Source organism: Harmonia axyridis, chromosome 5 (assembly GCF_914767665.1).
Source record: "Harmonia axyridis chromosome 5, icHarAxyr1.1, whole genome shotgun sequence".
Taxonomy (NCBI): Eukaryota; Metazoa; Arthropoda; class Insecta; order Coleoptera; family Coccinellidae; genus Harmonia; species Harmonia axyridis.
The window spans coordinates 10,308,413-10,328,152 of NC_059505.1; the positions used below are offsets into that span (position 1 = coordinate 10,308,413).

At 36.2% G+C, this 19,740-nt stretch overlaps 1 protein-coding gene across 1 annotated transcript in view; it reads right to left on the minus strand.

Annotated features, from left to right (window-relative positions):
- Positions 1-126: 126 nt before the first annotated feature.
- LOC123679878 overlaps positions 127-19,740 on the minus strand; it is a 48,271-nt gene continuing 28,657 nt past the window's right edge. The window contains exons 4-7 of the mRNA XM_045617415.1: positions 19,046-19,198; positions 10,769-10,901; positions 5,457-5,741; positions 127-925 (exon numbers count right to left, since the gene is read on the minus strand). Of these exons, the coding sequence (XP_045473371.1) occupies positions 746-925; positions 5,457-5,741; positions 10,769-10,901; positions 19,046-19,198 (751 nt within the window). The 3' untranslated portion in view covers positions 127-745. The remainder of the gene's footprint in view (positions 926-5,456; positions 5,742-10,768; positions 10,902-19,045; positions 19,199-19,740) is intronic.

Below are 19,740 nucleotides of genomic sequence, written 5' to 3' on the forward strand. Positions count from 1 at the left end.
TCGCGGGAATATTTTCAATGATAAGGAAACAGTTGTTCTCTTGCTTATCAAACTTTATTCTGGATTGATTATCAATTTCAATTCTATTTTTTAATCGATTATGGGGTACAAATGAGAAACAATGGATACTATTCAAAAAGTATAATTTATAGAATTCCTATAGGTATTTATCTTCACCTAATAACTAAGATAGAAAGATAAACTTTTCATTTGGAATATGTCATTGTATTTATGGAAGTCCTTAAAATCATGCAATAATCTTATCAATTATAAGTGGATTCATGAAAAGCATGTTTACTTTGATGTGTGAATTTCGGTTATCATTCATATGCTTATGAGGGTACTCACGATTACCATATTGGATTTTCTTTGTTGAGTACACATAATGAAGGACAAGTCTGTTCATATTAGAATTTATCAAAGAAAAATTGTGAATCAGAATAGAATAAGAACAGTTCACAATATAAGATGTAGGTAGGTAATCTACTAAAGAACTCAGTACCTAGGTACCTATATCAGTTATAAAAAAAGGGGTAAACTCTTTGAAGGGAACCTTTGTTTGGCCCAGAGTTAGTGAATCAGCTGTTGCTGTGTTTCTTTCCAGATAGGCACACAAACATTTAATTTTTAAACATAACTCAACAAGAAAATGAAAATAATTTAGATCACATTAAAAAAATAATACTTAGTGTAATTTAAGATATTTTATACAAATATATTATACAGTCGAAGATAATTCTTCTCTTCATGTGGTTCCGGTGATCACAACTGCTTTATATACACAAATATTTTGAAGATGCAAGCCAGGCCATAGATAAGAGCGTACCATGTCTGAGGTGCGGTCGGCAGAATGGTGACGTTGGTGTTTGTTGGATTGCATACGCACAGGCGTTTGAAAATCCGTATCCAACTCATACGGTGGTACCTGCAAGAAAAAATTATTCAGATCAGTGAAGATTGAAGAGAAATAATTCTAATTTTTTCATAGATTTTGCCACAAGACTCATGAGTTCAATGAATTAAATTATCAGAATATATTGACTAAGATTTGGCTTGGAAAACAGTGGAATGTACAGGGTGGGCAAATTTCGATGTTTTAGCACTACAACTTTTAAACCAGAGTAGATAGACAAAATCTGATACCCCATCCTTGGTCTCTTTTTCTGAGAAACTAACAAGGGTAGTATTCATTTTTTTCCACCTCCTTTTGTTTTCGAGTTATAAGCGAAAATCGGAAAAATGGCGATATCGAAAAACACTTATATCTCCGCTAATACTAATGATAAAGCTCTGAAATCAAAACATTATACAGGCACTTTTTCATGTAGAATCCAGTGGCGTGCTCGTCTTTTCAGAAGGGTCTTTAATTACGAAGCTATGACCCAAAGTTATGGTTTTTCAAATGGGAACACTAGATTTCTGTGCCATTTTTGAAAGCATAATTTTTTTTTATTTCAAAAATATATATTCTACGTGAAAAAGTGCCTGTATAATGTTTTGATTTCAGAGCTCTATCATTAGTATTAGCGGAGATATAAATGTTTTTCGATATCGCCATTTTTCCAATTTTCGCTTATAACTCGAAAACAAAAGGAGGTGGCCAAAAATGAATACTACTCTTGTTAGTTTCTTAGAAAAAGAGACCAAGGATGGGGTATCAGATTTTGTCTATCTACTCTGGTTTAAAATTTGTAGTGCCAAAACATTGAAATTTGCCCATCCTGAGCCAATTCTGAGCAATTAACAAGACTAGTATTCTTTTATTTTCGAATTTTATAAGCGAAAATTGAAAAACTGGCGATATCGAAAAAAAATTATATCTCCGCTAATATTGATGATAGAGCTTTGATATTGAAACATTATACAGGAACTTTTTCACGCAGAATCCAGTGGCGTGCTCGCCTTTTCAACAAGATTTTTCATCACGAAGCTATGACACAAAGTTATGTCCTTATAAATGGGAACACTAGATTTCTGTGCCAACTTTGGGTCATAGCTTCGTAATCGAAATTCACACGCCACTGGATGATATGTAAAAAAATGCCTGTATAATGTTTCAATGTCAGAACTCTATCATCAGTATTAGCGGAGATAGATATATTTTTTTATATCGCTATTTATTCAATTTTCGCTTACAGCTCGAAAACAAAAGAAGGTGGCTAAAAATGAACACTACCAACTCTTGTTAGTGTATCAGAAGAAGAGAACGAGAATGGGATCAGGTTTTGTCTATCTCCTCTGATTTATAAGTTGTATTGCTAAAACATCGAAATTTGCCACCCTGTAAAATAATTTAATTATAATCCATGAAATTCATGCATAAAATATGTCACAAAACCTATATGAATTCAATCAATCACACTAAAAGAATTAAAAAATATATTGACCAAGATTTGGTATGGAAAATAGTTGAATGTAGGTAATGCAATAAAAATCCAAGATCTCGAACAATTCTTCTTTTCAATTTTATTTCCGTCAAAATAGGCCTAAAGCCATGGGCAATTTTTTTCTTATTTCAATGAGTTTGAAGAAGTTGAATTAATGAACATGTTTGACTGGGATGAAATTGTAGGTCTATAAAGTGCTATAAACATATCAACATCCTTGACTAATGATTTGAAGAGGAGGGTCCACGATTAGTACTTTTATTTTGACTGTCTGTCTGTGGTCAACTTTCGAATCTAGCAACCAATGGCGTAGCTATCAAAGATCAAGGAGATGTCGTGCACCAGCCTCCTGAGAGTCACGAAATAAACATAGATAGAGGAGGTATACGCAATTTTTACACGTCCCCACCATGATTAGATTACGTTGTCGGATTGTGATATACAAATTTTCAAATCCACAATTTTACTATATCGTTCTGAATGTAAAAATATTACTGTGTTTTATTCAACCATTTTTAGGTATTATCAAAAATCCCTGAAACTCTCTTTCACTGAAATTAGTACCTCAGTTGTAATAATGGAACCTACTCCGAGCACCCAATAAAAGAATAACATGTATTATACCATTTTAGAACCGCAATGAAATTGACAATTTATTTATGAAATGTTCACAAAGGTCTCAATACAATTTTTTTTACCATAACGACTGAAACTTAAAGAAAAAAGTAAGTGAATTTGCAAACATGAGGTTTATCCTACTTTTTTTTTCTTAATTGAGCAGGATGGTAGGAATTTGGTAGTTTATCTCTTAGTTCAGCTATTTGAGAGTATAATAGAAAACAATGCATAAAGAAATAACAAGATTTGTGATCACAGCATTGAAATTAGTGAGTAAAGGTGCACTTTTTAGAAAAAAATGAAATTGTCCGATATCTCGAAAACTATGATATTTTTACTGAACATAACTTTACATTTTCTGGTCGGCCATGACCTCCCCTATTCGCCAGTACAGGATTATCCATTAATTACGCCACACCCTGTATTGAATGAAATATACTGATTTGAGTGATTCCCGATTAAATATGTAAATTTGAATATTTGCAATCCGATATTTTTCCTAATTGTCAAATTTAGAATGAGCAGAATATTTATTATTTTCTGTATCTATCTGTCGAAATCCAAGATTTGGCAACTTTTGCTCTCCTAGTGTCATTGATTGTTTCACGTCGTTTGGCGCGCTTGAAGTTTGTTTTTTGAATTATTGATATATTGAGGTATTTATTTCAATATATACTGCTCCACAAGAGTTATGGATATTCAATCGTTTCAATCATTCAAAACTCAATAACAACTTGAATCGATCCAATAAAAATCAGTATGAGACATTTCGTCAATCTGGTCGCCTTTTTTCTGAAGTTTGGTTCTTTGCATAAGCTTCATGAATGTTCTCATTTTGAAATGAAGTCAGTTTATCAACGGCTTCGATTTGAAACGAGTCAATAGGGCTATCGGAATGCTACAGGGTAGCCTAACTCAGGTTGTTGTAGCGGAAAGGCTCCAAGTCAGCCAAAGTGTGATATCTCGGCTTTGGAATAGGTTCAGGGAGACAGGTTCCGTTTTGGAAAGACCAAAGCTTGGTGGGCGACGAAAAACAACACCTGCTCAGGATCGTTTCATCACCGTTTCGGCGAGAAGAAACCGTACATCTACGTGTAGAATGCTACGGAATACTCTTCAAAATGCAGATGGGGTCCAAGTTTCCTTCGAAACCATCAGACAACGTTTGAGAGAGGTGAATCTAGGTTCTAGATGTTCATTAAGAGAATTTCCATTAACACGTGACCATAAGCGTCAAAGACTGAAATGGGCAAGGCAATTGGAACGATCATTGGCGTACTGTTCACTGATGAATCCAGATTTGGACGATTTTCAGATTCTCGAAGAATAAGGGTATGGACAATCCCACGCATACCCCGTGATCGTCGCTATGTGCAAGAAGTCCATCCATTCCGAGAAGGTAGTGTTCTGGTATGGGCCGGGATATGTTTCAACGGGCGCTCAGATCTACTCATTTATCCTGGGAATATGAGCGCCTCACACTATAGAGAGCATGTCATTGAAAACGTTGTGCCAAATTTTCACGCTGCTATTCGTGAAACTTTTCAATTTCTAGACCATAACGCTAGACCGCACCGTGCAGCCATAGTTGAGAATGCGCGCGAGGAGCTTGGTATTCCAGATTTACCAATACCTCCGCACTCACCAGATTTGAATTGCATAGAACATGCATTGGATATGCTCCAAAGAAGATTAGATAATCATCAACCTACCCCAGAATCCTTAAATGATCTGAGAGAGCTTCTGCCCCGTTCATGGAACCAAATTCCTCAAGAAATGTTCAACAACCTTGTGTGTAGTATGCAAAGAAGATGTCAAGCTGTTATTGATGCCAGTGGAGACCATACATTGTATTGATAGTCTTAAAATGCTTGAATTCTCTGAGAATAAAATTTCGTTATTTTACTCGATTTTTCTTAACCACCCTGTATACCCTGCAGACCTACAGGCTAAAATCAATTTTATTTCCTGCAACTTGAAATCATATTAATATGAATTTTCATCACAAAAATCTCATTTAAACTATATTTTTTTGCAATTTAAGTCAATATCCCTAACTCATGTGGAGCAGTTTATTTTGAGTTAATATAAAACGTTGATTCACTATGGGACATAAGAAGTGGTTCTTTATGGAGAAACTCGCGAATTGAGTGAAATATCACTGATATGTTTTCATTTCCTCGCGCTTCATGTCAAATTTGAACGTTCATGTTGGGGACAAAATTCGCTTACTGAAAATGACATATGCTCTCTCTATCTATGTTTATTACTCTGAGAATCAGAGCAAGAGCTAGGGGAGTGAAGCTATATGTATTTTTGCCAATAATAACAGTTTCTTCACCCACTAAGCTAAACTTTTTTTTGAAATAAGTTGTATTTTAGGTGAGCCATCCTGTATTACTTACAAAGATATTGGAATCATTGTAATCATTTTTTGCATCTCGAACTCACCTGGTTGACCAAATACCACGCTGCCCTGGTCACCTCCCTGACGTATCCCTTCAAAGCAGCGCTCTCCTCCAAACATTTATACTCCCTCAACGTATCGCAGACGAGGGAGCGGACCTGATTTTCCGCATCATCGAGTGGAAAAGTGTCACTGGAAGCCGAAAGGTATCGCATGGTCTCCTCTCTCAAAGACTGAGCTGGCGCGATCCTAGGATGGTCCACTTTCAATACGTGAAACACTTCTCTGATCTTCTGCTCTCGGATGGATTTACATGTTCGGAAAGCCAGCTGAAAAAGAAATAAAATATGATAATGATGTTGTGTTGTGTGTTGATATTGGCTTTTTCTACAAGCGTGCGCTTTCAACTCCTTTTCCACACGCATTTTGAGTCAGAAAGGGTCACTTTCCACACGCAAGTATCAAAGAATAAATTAAATTCTGTCATGTCTCTATTCAGCGAACGCCTAATTAACGTCAAAGATGACATAACAGGCCAATTGAAAAGTCCCCGGTCTACCATTGTAAAACACATTTTTTTGGCAAAATTCGATTTTATTATTCAACATAGTTGCTTTCGAGAGCGATACAGCGATTATAGCGATCTTCCAAATTTTCGATACCATTTTTGTAGTACGATTTGTCTTTCGCTTCAAAATAGGCCTCAGTTTCAGCGATTACTTCTTTATTGGCGTTACATTTTTTTCCAGCCAGCATTCTTTTGAGATCTGAGAACAGGAAAAAGTCGCTAGGGGCCAAATCTGGCGAATACGATGGATGCAGAAGCAATAAGAAGCCCAATTCATGCGATTTTGTCATTGTTTTCATTGATTTGTGACACGGCGCATTGTCTTGATGAAATAGCACTTTTTTTTCTTCAAATGGGGCCGTTTTTTTTAAAGATATCATCCTTTAAACGATCCAATAACGCTATATAATAATCGCTGTTGATGGTCTAGCCCTTTTGGAGGTAATCAATGAATATTATATCTTGCGCATCCAAGAATACTGGTGCCATAACCTTGCCAGTTGACTGTTGTATTTTTCCTCGCTGTGGATTCGGTTCAGTCCACTCTGCTGACTGTCGATTGGACTCCGGAGTGAAATGATGGAGCCATGTTTCGTCCATTGTCATATATAGACGCAAAAATTCAGGTTTATTGCACTTAAACAGCTTCAAACACTGCTCAGAATCATTAACACGTTGTTGCTTTTGATCGATTGTGAGCTCGCGCGGCACCCATTTTGCACATAGCTTTCCCATGTACAAATATTCGTGAATGATATGATTTACACGTTCAGATGATATCTTCACAATGTCTGCTATCTGGACCAACTTCACTTTACGGTCATTCAAAATTATTTTGTAAACTTTTTTGATTTTTTCGTCGGTGACGGCCTATTTTAGGCGTCCACTTCGTGCGCCGTCTTAGGTACCCTTTTTTGAGTTATCTCGTTTGAACGACATGACGTACGTTTTTCACTAATAATTTGAATTGGATTATTTGGATGCAACTCCATATATTCTCTCATTGTAGCTTTCCGATTATTTTCCAATTCTGTGTAGTGCATATTCGATGAATAGTTTCATTCAGTGACAAACGTATGTCATATATCGTTGGCAACGAGATAACTGAAAAAAAAAATTTTGTGTTATCGCAGCCTACAACTTGAAAACTGATTACTGAGCATGCCAGGTAGTTCTTAAAATTTGAAACTCTGTGGTACTCAGAATAAGAGAGCTAGACCAAACATATATATTCGAAGTTAGGGGAAAAAGTGCTAGTCAAATATAGAAAAATATACAGGGTGTTCCATTATAAAAAATGAAGTTGCAATCAATATGTTGCACACTCTTTATATTCTTTGAAATCGTTTTAAAAAACACTAGTCGATTTCGTGAAACTTTTGTAGAAAACATTTTTTTGTACCTCTTTCAGTAACAAAGTTAAGGGGGGGGGTCAAATTATGGTGGAAAACTCGGTACATATTAAGGAGCAAAGGACTAGGACTACTAGGAGAAAGGAAGCAGTAAAGTCGATTTTTGGTGATTTTTAGTTTTTCGGCTGGGTAGATTGGTTTTCTTATTTTCTACCTCCCTACGAAGTATAATTGCCCTAATATTATTTCAAAAGTATTCAAAAGTGAAATGAAATAAAAGTTAAAACGTCATCGTTCAGGGAAGCAAGAACTCTGCATTTCTTACATCTGAAGCTAAAACACAGTAAAGTTGAGAAGAAATCAGCCTTACGACTTTTTAGTTAATTATCAACACAACTACATGTTAAACGTAAACTTTTGACTTTACGTCCTTATTTCTAATGGCGGCAGCATTTCCAAGATATTTTTTGTTGGATTCCGTATAAAGACACCAACCAAATTCCACTCATTTGTCTATCCAAACGTTGAATCCATAATTCACCAACGTGTAGAAAAAAACACCACAAAAGATCATCAAAAGTTCATTTGACAAAAGTGGCCGAGCGTACAGTTTCCCTATTCGTGGCCCAATGGCATATATTTATATCAAGAACTATCGCTTTATCTCGCACTTCATTTTCGCCCTCTTTTTTGTTCCCTAGACCTTCTCCGAGAAGTCCCGGAGTTTATGGATTTGCGATTCTCCGAGGTGGAAAATACGACTCCGTTGAAAATACATGGGGGACGAAGATGCTGGCCGCCTGCAGATGTAGAAAGTAGGTTAATAGTGATTTATTTCGACTTGTGGAGTAATGAAAAAATAAGAATATGAGCTGACTGAGCATTAATGTTTTATCACCGAAGTTTCTTTATGAGAAAAGCTCTTAATGAAAGATCAGGAGGGTGGAAATGAATATGTGGTTGAATGGTTTATTTCGAAACTTGAATTTCATTTGTCTGCTTCAACGATCACAAAAAATTGGAAAGTTGGGAAGGTTATGATGTACATAACTGAGGTATTATTTTGATGAGATTGGTTATTACTCTTTTATCACATTCAAGATGGCACAGTTCATTATGAATCATTCTTATGTAATCTAGAAATTTTCATTCTTGAAAATTATTATTCATTGGGAGTATTAAATTGAAAAAATACCCATGATCTTAATCAATCGATATTGGATGGAGCGTTTCTCGAGAGCGGATCACGTGTTGTAAAAAAAATTGTAATTCGTCACTTGAATCATGCGCCATGCATTCCTCTCTCTCGGAAATGGGCAAAAAATTTTGAGGAAACCGATTCAAAACTGGATAAACCAAAACCCAGGAGCCTAAGGTTATAGGAGAACATGGAATGAGTTAATCGGTTCGTGAGGATCCCTTCCTCTCCATTTGGAAACGTGCAAGTGCTTAAAATGCGCATGGATAATTACTGCATTGTGCAATTTGCACAAAAATCTAAAGCTCTTATAAGATCCAATTTGTGCAAGAATTCAAACCCTAAGATGCCATACAGAGGTTAGAATTCAATGGCCTGGCCATTGAGCGCTTACAAACGTTTACCAACATATTGTATTTGGTAGGAATTTCTGTACGGAATTGTGCGTAGTAAGTATTTTGTTCATTATTATTGTTCTCAATATTCTTAAAGTGAAATGTCTTCACATTTTCGAAGCAGGGAAATGTGGATATGGCATGCCACTGTTGAATTAGAGAGATATCATCTCAGGGGTTTCAAATATTAGGTCGAAAATTGTGAAAAAAAATTCATAATTTTTTGTTGAAATATGATTTGATGAGAGAATTATTATGAGTGAGAGTGTATCATTCCGGAAGAGGTCTATGTAGTTTGAATGTAGTCTTTGACAATATTATAAACAATTCTTTCATTTTTAATCTCATTCAGCATTCACCATTCAGGTGAGTGTTTTTTCCTTATCTCTATATAAAATTCAAACTTATTCAACAATTCTCCTCATCACACTTATACAGGCTGTTTAAAAAAGTTGCGGCATTATTGAAGGAGGTGATTGCCCAGGTCATTTCATACAAAAAAGTTTCTATAAACATAAGTCCGCAAACGCTTCGTTACCGATCTACAGCGTGTTTAAGTTTAATTAAAAAAAAACAGTAAAGATTAGATTTTTCCAAAACAGCTTGAGATGTCATAATTAAATTTTGTTTATAGCTGTGGGAGACACATACTTTGCAATACAACACGATGCTTCAGTCGTACCAGTGGCGCGCGTATTGGCACGTCATAGGCTATTTTTCAAGAAAAAAAACGGGACGCCGCTGATTTCTCTAAAAATGAAAATATGTTTTTATTCTTTGTTGAATTTTGAAGAAGAAAGCTCTTCTTAACTTTTTGTCTTACGACGTACCGTTGTTTATTTGAAAAAAACATTTTAGTGCGTGTCCAGAGAAATCAGCGGTGTCCTGTTTTTTCGTGGAAAATAACCTGTGACGTGCCAATACGCGAGCCACTGGCACGACTGGAGCTGTTGTATTGCAAAGTATGTGTCTCCCACAGCAATTAACACCCTAAAATTTCATTATGATATCTCAAGCCGTTTTGGAAAAATCTAATTTTTTAATTAAACTTAAACTTCCATTTTCATAGAAACTTTTTTGTATAGAATAACCTGGGCAATCACCTCCTTTAATATTGCCGCATCTCTTTTCAACACTCTGTATAATCTTCTGATGGCTGAATGATTATGATTTCATTCAACCAGGGTTGTATCCCTATGAGAGGGATTACACCCACGTGGCTCCTTAGTTCAAGTATAGATTTGTTTCCCTTACAACCACCGTTTTTTTTATGGGGTTTTCACATAATTTCTTTGATCAATAATTTACATTGTAAAACGACAATATTTTTAATTTGCGAATGAAAAAAAGTTGGTAAGCTTTCGATTTTCGCAAAAGAATACATCATATGTTCAATGAACAAATTTGTACAATATTTTTAAAATATTCGTGAATAAAAACCTACCAAAAATCATTACAAAAGAGGTAAAACTATAATTTTGTAAAACAAATAATCGACGTCGTACAATGATGTTCTATACTTATATGCTTCGTAAAGAGAAAGAAGACAAAGTGAATGTACAACTTCGTACACCGTACAAAAATTGTTCATCGCAGGAGCGCCAGAAGCGAAATGAATGACAACCTATAATTTTGACTGATACGTAGAGAGCCACTTGGTGTAATCCCTCTTAAGTGTAGAGCTCTTCCCTCATATTATATTAAAGAAGCGAACAACATGTTGAATGAACTGACTACGAAATGCAGTATATATTCAAGCAATAGATACAATGCATTTTTTTTTGCTACGTTCCTATAGTCATGTAGAAATGCCACAAAAGGAAATGCACGGGACAATACTCACAACAACGACAGAAAAGAGTATTTTTGACTTCAATTGCGTGGCATGCATCAAATCTGGAAGGGAATCCAAAGCTTCCAGAGCTCTGGGCCGGCTTTGGTAGTAGAGGGCTGCATACCTTTCGACTGCATCTCTCCTGAAATCAAATGAAAATTTAGATTCATTTTCAATAATCCATATAATAAAGTCTTGAAGAGGTAGGTAATTGTTTTACGTCATTACCGAATTGATGAAGACGATGAACGTTTGGGAATATCAATCGATATTCTCTTTGCAATCAGTTGTCTCAATACGATTCATGTTGATTTCTATACCTAGCGTTAAAACGATGAGATTTCGTACTACAAAAACTTTTTCGACAGTTTTGTGATTTTTTGAATCAGTTTAGTAATTGTGCGCGTCGAAGATGGACACTTGCAAAGAGAAAATGCGCTATATTTTACATTTTTCTTCGATAAAGGCGAAAATGCAAGCTAGGCTGCTGAAAATGCTTATAGTGTTTATGGTCCTTATACTGTAACAGCTAATCATGCGCAATTCTGGTTTTGTCTATTCCGTTTCGGTAATTTCGATGTCAAAGATGCACCACTCCACGCACTGTAAGGCCAATTGTCGAAAATCTCGATAAGATCATGGATATTGTTGAGTCCGACTGTCATGTGAGCACTGTTTCGATTGGCCAAGAGCTAAGATTGCACAAAAAAAAAAACGGTTGGAAGGGTGGTCTCAAGAAGAAGCTCGATATATGGGTACCACACGAGCTAACGCAGAAACCTCATGGATCGAATTTCCATCTACGAATCGCTGCTGAATCTCAATAAAATCAACCCATTTTTGAAGCGGTTGCTGACTGGTGACGGAAAGTGGATTTATCCCGACAACGTCAAGCGAAAACGGTCGTGATCTAAAAGCTGTGAGCCGGCGGAAAAGTGGCCAACCTAGGATTGACGGCCATGAAGGTTTTGCTGTGTGTTTGGTGGGATTGGCAGGGAATTACCTACTAGCTACTCCAGTACGGCACAACTGTTAGCTCAGAACTGTACTGTCAACAATTGGACCATCTGAACGAAACAATCGCCTAGAAGCGGCCTACTTTGGCTAATATGGGAGAGGAATTGTGTTCCATCAGAATAACGCCAGGCCACACATCAATAGTGATTTGCCAGAAGCTCCGGATGCTTGGTTGGAAGGTGGGAGGCTCTTATGCATCTACCTAAATATCCAGACCTAGCATCGAGTGATCTGTTCTTGTCCATGGCGAAAAATTTTGCTGCTGAAAAATTCGCTTCAACAGAGGCTTATGAGAATCGACTGTCTCAATTTTTGTCAATATGCACGATGGCTTTTATGAGAGAAGAAAATCGGGAACAACGGCAATCTCATTATGGGACCATTCGACGAATCTACGCCTTACTTGATCGTTTGGCCTCAATTCTTGCACGAGTTGGATTTTATAAGCACGCAAACCAAGATCCTTCCGCAAAATCTTCCATAAAGTGGATGGATACAGATCCAATTCCTGTGCTCGATGGCGGATAGACTCATTCGGGTTTTCCTCAATGCTACGCTCTACAGCAGCAATAGCTTCTTCTGTACGCACCGTACGGCGTCTCTGGGGATGCGAGTTATCAATAAGAGTAAACGTGGTGCGAAAACGTTCCATGGTTAATCGAATTAACTGCTCTGATGGACGATTTTGTCGACGATAAAATAGACGTAGTGCGCGATAACTATTCCGCACAGAACCATTATTTTCGAAATAAAATTGCACTATTTGCAAGCGTTGTTCAGGCGTGAGTCTATTCATGATGAATTGCCAAACCAAACTGAGAATAAATCACTTGACAGCTGTTTAATCAGTCACCATCTTGAACATCTTAAAGTTATATACCTCGAAAAAAAAAAACACCCTTTACATTACCTACAACAACGTATGGAGATTATTGACTTATTTTGCCAAAATGGTCGTTCTGTGAGAAATGTATTTAGCAAATTACGCGATGTTTACGGTCGACAGAATCGCCCAAATGAGCAACTGATTGGTAATACTGCGGGGAAATTTCAAGAAACCGGTGCAGTATACGATAAAGAAAGACGTCAGTCCTCAGTCGTTCAGTTCATCAAAATTACGTTGTAAAGAGGCTTCCAAGATCTTTCAAATGAAGTATCACTCAACCCCTCTTCCCTTTTCAATTTTGAGGGGTTGAAGCGCCCCCTCTTAGGGGGTTGCTCGTTCAGGCCTCAAATATACGTCAAAAGATGTCTTCCAAACAAAATCATTCGACGTGTTTCGGGAAATTTTTCCATTAACTATGGAATAAGAAATATACAGGGTGGCTAGTCTGAGATGAAACAGCCTGTACTTCTTCGAATAATGAAAGATTCAACTTTTCAAAATCCTTCTATCGATCCTTTCAGCTTCGAGAATGTTTTTTCCCCTCCGATAACAAATATCCTTATATCAGGAATATCCTTCCATCAAATTCAGTAACACCATTTATTATCTGAAAATGGAACCTCTTTCACGACGTGATATCGACTGTTCGAAAACTCGCTTCTAAAGTTATAGGAAGGCCTGAGAGAAATATGATACTTTAGCGAGCTCTTGGAAATACAAGGAAGATCTGCTTATTTTTTTCAATAATTCATGGATTTCATGCATATCAATTCTGTTTCCATACCCACTTTAAATTTTAGTCAAGCAACAAATGAGATATTTTCGATATTGGATATGGACTTTTGCTTTTAGATGAAAGTAGGTAGAGAAAGACATGAGATGGAAAAAAAATGAGAAAAGCACTGAAGTGAAGCTTTTGGACGCTCGTTCATTCATTGTCCATTTGCATCCTTGAAGAACACAACTGTAGGTATATAGGTATGTGTGATCTCCAAAAAGACGCTATTGGCACTTGAAAGCTCCTGATCCAAGGCATTCCTTTTCTCATTTTTTCGATATTCTGCTTGAATATTCTATAGTTTTGATGACGCTATTTACAGCGAAAAAAAAAAGTTACAGGATAATTTTGTTGACATTTGTTCAAAAATCGAAAACCTTATAGTTAACATAGAGTTAATATAGGTAAAAATGACAAATTTTGAAAGATCCATTGAAATAACTCCTTAGTAAGAGGCTGGATCAAAAAATGTTTCAAAGTCTCCTAGTCTCCAGGGGGGTCATCGAATGCAGACATCCGATGTGACCTTGGAGTTTGATTCAAGTAGATTTTTGAATACGGAATATACATACTTCCCTATCTAAAATGAATCTTTTTGATAAACTAAAAACGATTTGCCTCGTTCGTTATTTTTATAAAATGAATTTCTCTGGATATTATAAAGTATTCCATGATCAAGATGGTCATGATAAAGTACTTCAGAGTTATTTCTCATAGAATCATTCATTTTGGTTTCTCAATGAACATATAAAAAAACTAGTTTGTTTTTAATTTTTTTTTTCAAACCGCACTGACTCTGCGATAATATAATCTCAGTGCATGCCGAATTTTGAAATTGTTGTATCTTCTTATCCAAGGACTCATTTCATGGTGAAAACAAAAAAGCACAAAACCTGCCCTATTTTTCTCGAAGAATAACAGGTCAATTGAAAAGTCCCCGGTCTACTATAGCAAAACACATTTTTTCTTGGCAAAATTCGATTTTATTATTCAACATAGTTGCCTTTGAGAGCGATACAGCGATTATAGCGATCTTCCAACTTTTCGATACCATTTTTGTATAGTACGATTTGTCTTTCGCTTCAAAATAGGCCTCAGTTTCGGCGATTACTTCTTCATTGGCGATAAATTTCTTTCCAGCGAGCATTTTTTTGAGGTCTGAGAACAGGAAAAAGTCGCTGGGGGCCAGATGTAGCGAATACGGTGGATGCAGAAATGCAGAAATGGGGCCGTTTTTTAACGATTTCATCCTTTAAACGATCCAATAACGCTATATAATAATCACTGTTGATGGTCTGGCCCTTTTGGAGGTAATCAATGAATATTTTATCTTGCGCATCCCAGAATATTGATGCCATAACCTTGCCAGCTGACTATTGTGTTTTCCTCGCTTTGGATTCGGTTATTCGTGTTCAGTCCACTCAGATGACTGTCGATTGGACTCCGGAGTGAAATGAAGGAGTCATGTGTCATCCATTATCACATATCGACGCAAAAATTCAGGTTTATTGCACTTAAACAGCTTCAAACACTGTAGCTACTCTCACCACGCAATATCTCACAAACTAATGGTCAGACTGCTGTCAAATTTTTACACGTATCGTTTGATGGTTGGTATCAACTGAAAATTATATGAATTTTCGAACTAGCACCGACATCTGTCCATCAAACCGGGGATTTTTCAATTGGCCTAATGATTTGATAATAATTCAGCCCTATTCAAAAAATCTATTTGATTTTGAAAAGACCTTCAAATCAAACTCTAAGGTCTCGTTGAATGTCCAGGCTCTTTCCAAGGAGATATTTCAGAAGATCTTTTAAAATGGGACAGGAAACAGAAGGTTTTCATTGTGCCCAAACTGAAAATATGTATTGGTAAGATAATATGGTATTATTCGACACTGTAAAATCAAAGTCTCGATATTTTGAGAGTTATGTTTTTTGAAAAATTCTTCTGCATTTCGGAACCCACCACTCTGGGGTCAACCTTATAGCGTCATATTCGCTAAATTTATCTTGTAGGACTGAAGGACCTTGGTCGAGTTCCGTTTCATAACTAGTTATCAATAAAGATCAGTTATTATTATTATTATTATTATATCCTGTGGTACATGCTATACGCAGATTATGTCTACGACAAAAGTAAGCAATATCCAGGTTGCAATTATTAGGTACAATTTTTTATACCAATGAATGCTCTTTCAAAGTATTGATATGGAAGAGTTTGATAAAGCAGTAAGAATAAAGAGAGATATTCTTGTTTGTATGAGATAGAATAAGGTTTTCTATTAAATAAGAAAAGACTAAATTTAGATTGAGTTTTGAATGAATAAACTTGAAATGAATTTATGTAACAGTGAATGAAGTTGAATCAAATTTCATATATGAATATACCCATAGTATCATCCTATAATCCTGAATTCAAGATTCTGATTTGAATATTTCGATTATAGTTCCAACTACAGATGGTTTAACCCAATTTCCAAATATTGATTAAATGGAATATTGCTATCCTCTAGTTCGATGTATTCTGATCCTACGACAATCAGGTTACATCTCTAGTCACATCGAATCAGGCGCGGATCCAGGCCAGACTTTGAGAAGCTTTTAGATATCTTTGTTTCAGAAATTGAGTAAAATTAAATTTTTGCCCTTCTTGTGATTATTTAAGGTCATACTCAGAGGCAGGGCCGGCTCGAGTAATTCTGAAGCAAAGAATTTTTCGGCGCCCCTGCTGAAAAAGCATCAATAACAAAATGACCTCCCTCATAACCAATAGCACACCGCTCCTCCCTACAAAAAATCCTGCTCCTACTTCTTCCAACGTAGAATCTTGCAATCGTGCATAAAAAAGCTTAAATTCTATAGTGTATGAACAATATTGAAAAATGTTTTGATATGTGAAAAGTGTTTTCAAGGTTTTTGAATGAGAACCGAACCAAAACATATACATGTAGGCTTGGTTAATCGATCGTCTAGAGTCTAGAGGTATGATTCGATTACCTGGCCTTTCGTCTTTTTCTCCGTGACTTTGTTGGATTTGTAATAATTAAACTCTTTTCAATTATTTACATCTATTTACAAAGCCACACTTATACAGTACAAACTCATTATTGAGAAGATCCTAATTACGTCTTAATTACAAGTTTCTCACTACGGTACTGAATTTCGTCTTTAACTCTAGTTTAATTACTCGAAACGTCTTCGTTTATCACGTCTTCGTCGTACTTCAAGTTTTCGGTCGTCTCGTCTTTGATTTGTTCGCGACTCATCTTAATCTAGTCCGCGAACCGTCTTTACGTCGTACGTCTTAAGTTGACCGACCGAAATTGTTCTGTCTCCCGTCTTAGACTTAACTTCCACTTTACCCGTCTTCGGCTTAATTTGAACTCTGCTCTCTGCCGATTGGAACTACCCTGCCTCGAATATCGACCTCCCTTCTTTCGATTTGACCACACCCTTAGGGAAAGTACCTTCCCCTAGTCTAATAAGAGCTTTGCCGTACCGCCCACAAAGATCGTCGCGGATTCCTGGAAATCGAATATTCTACAAGGACTAGAACCTGATACACAGATGTAACACATCTGGTACAACCGTCTTGTTCTCGAACTTTCCCAACCCCAGTAAGTCTCTTAAGATTTACAACCGACATGACACATCTTCGACACCCCCAAGAATTACACATCCTTTTTACATTATGTACAATAACAATTCGTTCCCTGTAAATTCATTGAAAATGTCATGCTCTTGACACTTGAAGAAACTAATAGTTCTCCAAGCATCCTGTTGGCCATCTCAATTACTTATAAGGAACAATAACTGGATCTTACATACATGAGTCAAAAACAGCATGCAAAGTTTCCTAATCGGGATTACAAACATGTGTTCCGCTAGAACATTTGGTATTTAATAGTAACTAGTTCCGAATGCAAAATCGTAAATTTTCATATATGTTGTAAACATTCAACCGCCTGTATAATATATAACATCTTTGTGAAATACACAATGATTTTATCCTTCTTTCAGCAGGGGTAATAGGGAATTCTGTTTATATTGGTTGGACTGCCATGTGTTATTCATTAAACAGGCGGCTAGTAAAAGCATTTTGGAGATTTTCATTGGATGTAATGTTGTCCAACGGTTCCTTATGTTGTTTTGAAGAATAAAAGACGAAATATGAAAAGCTGGACAGCAAACTGGGCCGAATCACCGCCCCTCAAATACTGTTACACCCCTATCGCCAACCCTGCTTGGAGGACTACGGAGTTTTATCCCGGAATCACTGATAGAATCAAGGCCACTCTGTGATCCATGCTAAATACACCAATAACCAATCTCCATAAAGGAGCAAAGCGGTGACTTTGGCGTAGAACGGTCGGGTTTATTTCCCAAGTGTCTCCGACCTTCCGATTCATATATCGGCCAAGTAAAGAGCCACTATGGATGATTAGTCCGATTTTAGACTAGCTTAGCCCGGGTTCAAAACCCGCAATGTGATATTCGTTATTATTTTTGTAGTTTAGATATGGTTATCCTAAATTCAAAACACAGAAAATTCGATTTTTGAGCTGGAAAGATAAAAATGAATTTTGAGATTAATAAGAATTTCAATAAAATAGAAGTCAAGGATACTGCAATCAGCCTTTCTATCTGAAACACTAATCAGAGCGAATTGTATGTTTTGTAAGTTCAAGCCATGGGATGCGTTATTTAGACAACGCCCAAATCGATCCGATGACTCAGTTAAAAAGAAGTTCTTCTTAAACGATCATTGTCGTTGTGAGAGTTATGAAAACGTCATCAATGACGTCATTATATTCATCATGTTTACTCAAGATTTTAGTTGGGTCGAAGTGAACGTTATATTTTGTTGACACTTTTATTCAATATAGACTCCATGATATGTTAGATTTGGTATATTTTGTTGATCTTTCGTTATTTCCCTCTTCTTGAGGGAAAAATCAGGTTCTTGGAGATATATGTTATACTTATCCGTTACGTCATATGCGGGCGTTACAAGACCTTGAGCATTTTCGCGCTTGATTCATATTAGATAAAAAAGTGCCATTATTTTCCCCAATACTTGGGTTTATTGGGATGTACATGTTTTACAGTATTTATGATTCATATTATTCAATGTTTTAGAGTGATTATCATTTGACTCTATATCCAATCTATAGTCCGGTCAGATACATACATTTTAAAAATCATTTATTTGAATTGGGTAATTTTCTATCACTTCCTCGAGATTTCTTCATTGAATAAAGTGTTGTATTATTATCTTATATCTCTGTTGATCTTCGCAAAAGCTTTAAATCAGCCGCAACGTCGCTTCTAAAATAATGTGTTTTGCTGTTCTTTATCAGTACTTGCGGAGACATCTTTTTTCATTTTATTTCGTGAATTTTTACCTTGAAAATTCTTGTGTTGTATTATCGAGCTAGCCGTTGATTTTGTACCAGAATTTAATGTAAAAAGCTCTTATAGTTATTGAGAAAAGCTCTAGATGGCGAAATTTTGTATTCAATACGTAAATTTCAGGTGATATTAAAATATTGAAATTGTTCTTCCTTGATCAATTCTAAAAAAAACAATATCAACTCACCCACTGTCACAATCGCTCTCTGGCTCTGAATGGTAGCCCTCGCTATTACATGGACTCTCCGGTGCTTGCATCAGCTCAAGAAGTGCTCCACAACCCTTAGAAAACGACATCAACAATTTTGCGACTGGTATCTGTTCATCCACTGGATGCAATCTGAAATTGAAAATTGTTGGAACATTTGAAGATTCCTTTCTAACGTCCAGGTTTTCTCTGATAAATTCCACAGGAAAAGGAGATTGGAAATCAGCCAAGAGGCAGACATTTGACCTCATTTTCCCGGAAGAAATCTTTATGGCGTATGTATATCAGCGAAATTACCCTTTTGATTATGGCTGAAAATACTTAGGTATGTATGCTTTACGGACTTTTTATTTCTCATTGCTCATATTTCTGGGTCATCTAGAACTTTTCAATTTTATCTGATATGCGGGAAATGCCTTTTCGAATGCTCATTTTGCATCACTCAGTTTTTACGAGGATAAAACGTTTGGTAAATGGACAAAATCTTTCATGTTATATGTTTCTTCATTTTGAAAAATGAATTTTTGAGGATTCGAATATTATGCAGGATTTTTCAGTTGAACCTTCACATTTGATGATGAAAATAATTCGGAACAATGAAGACAATGATATAAAAATCATTTACGTTTCATGAAGAAAATGAATAGTGAACATATCGATTATCAAAATTCAAA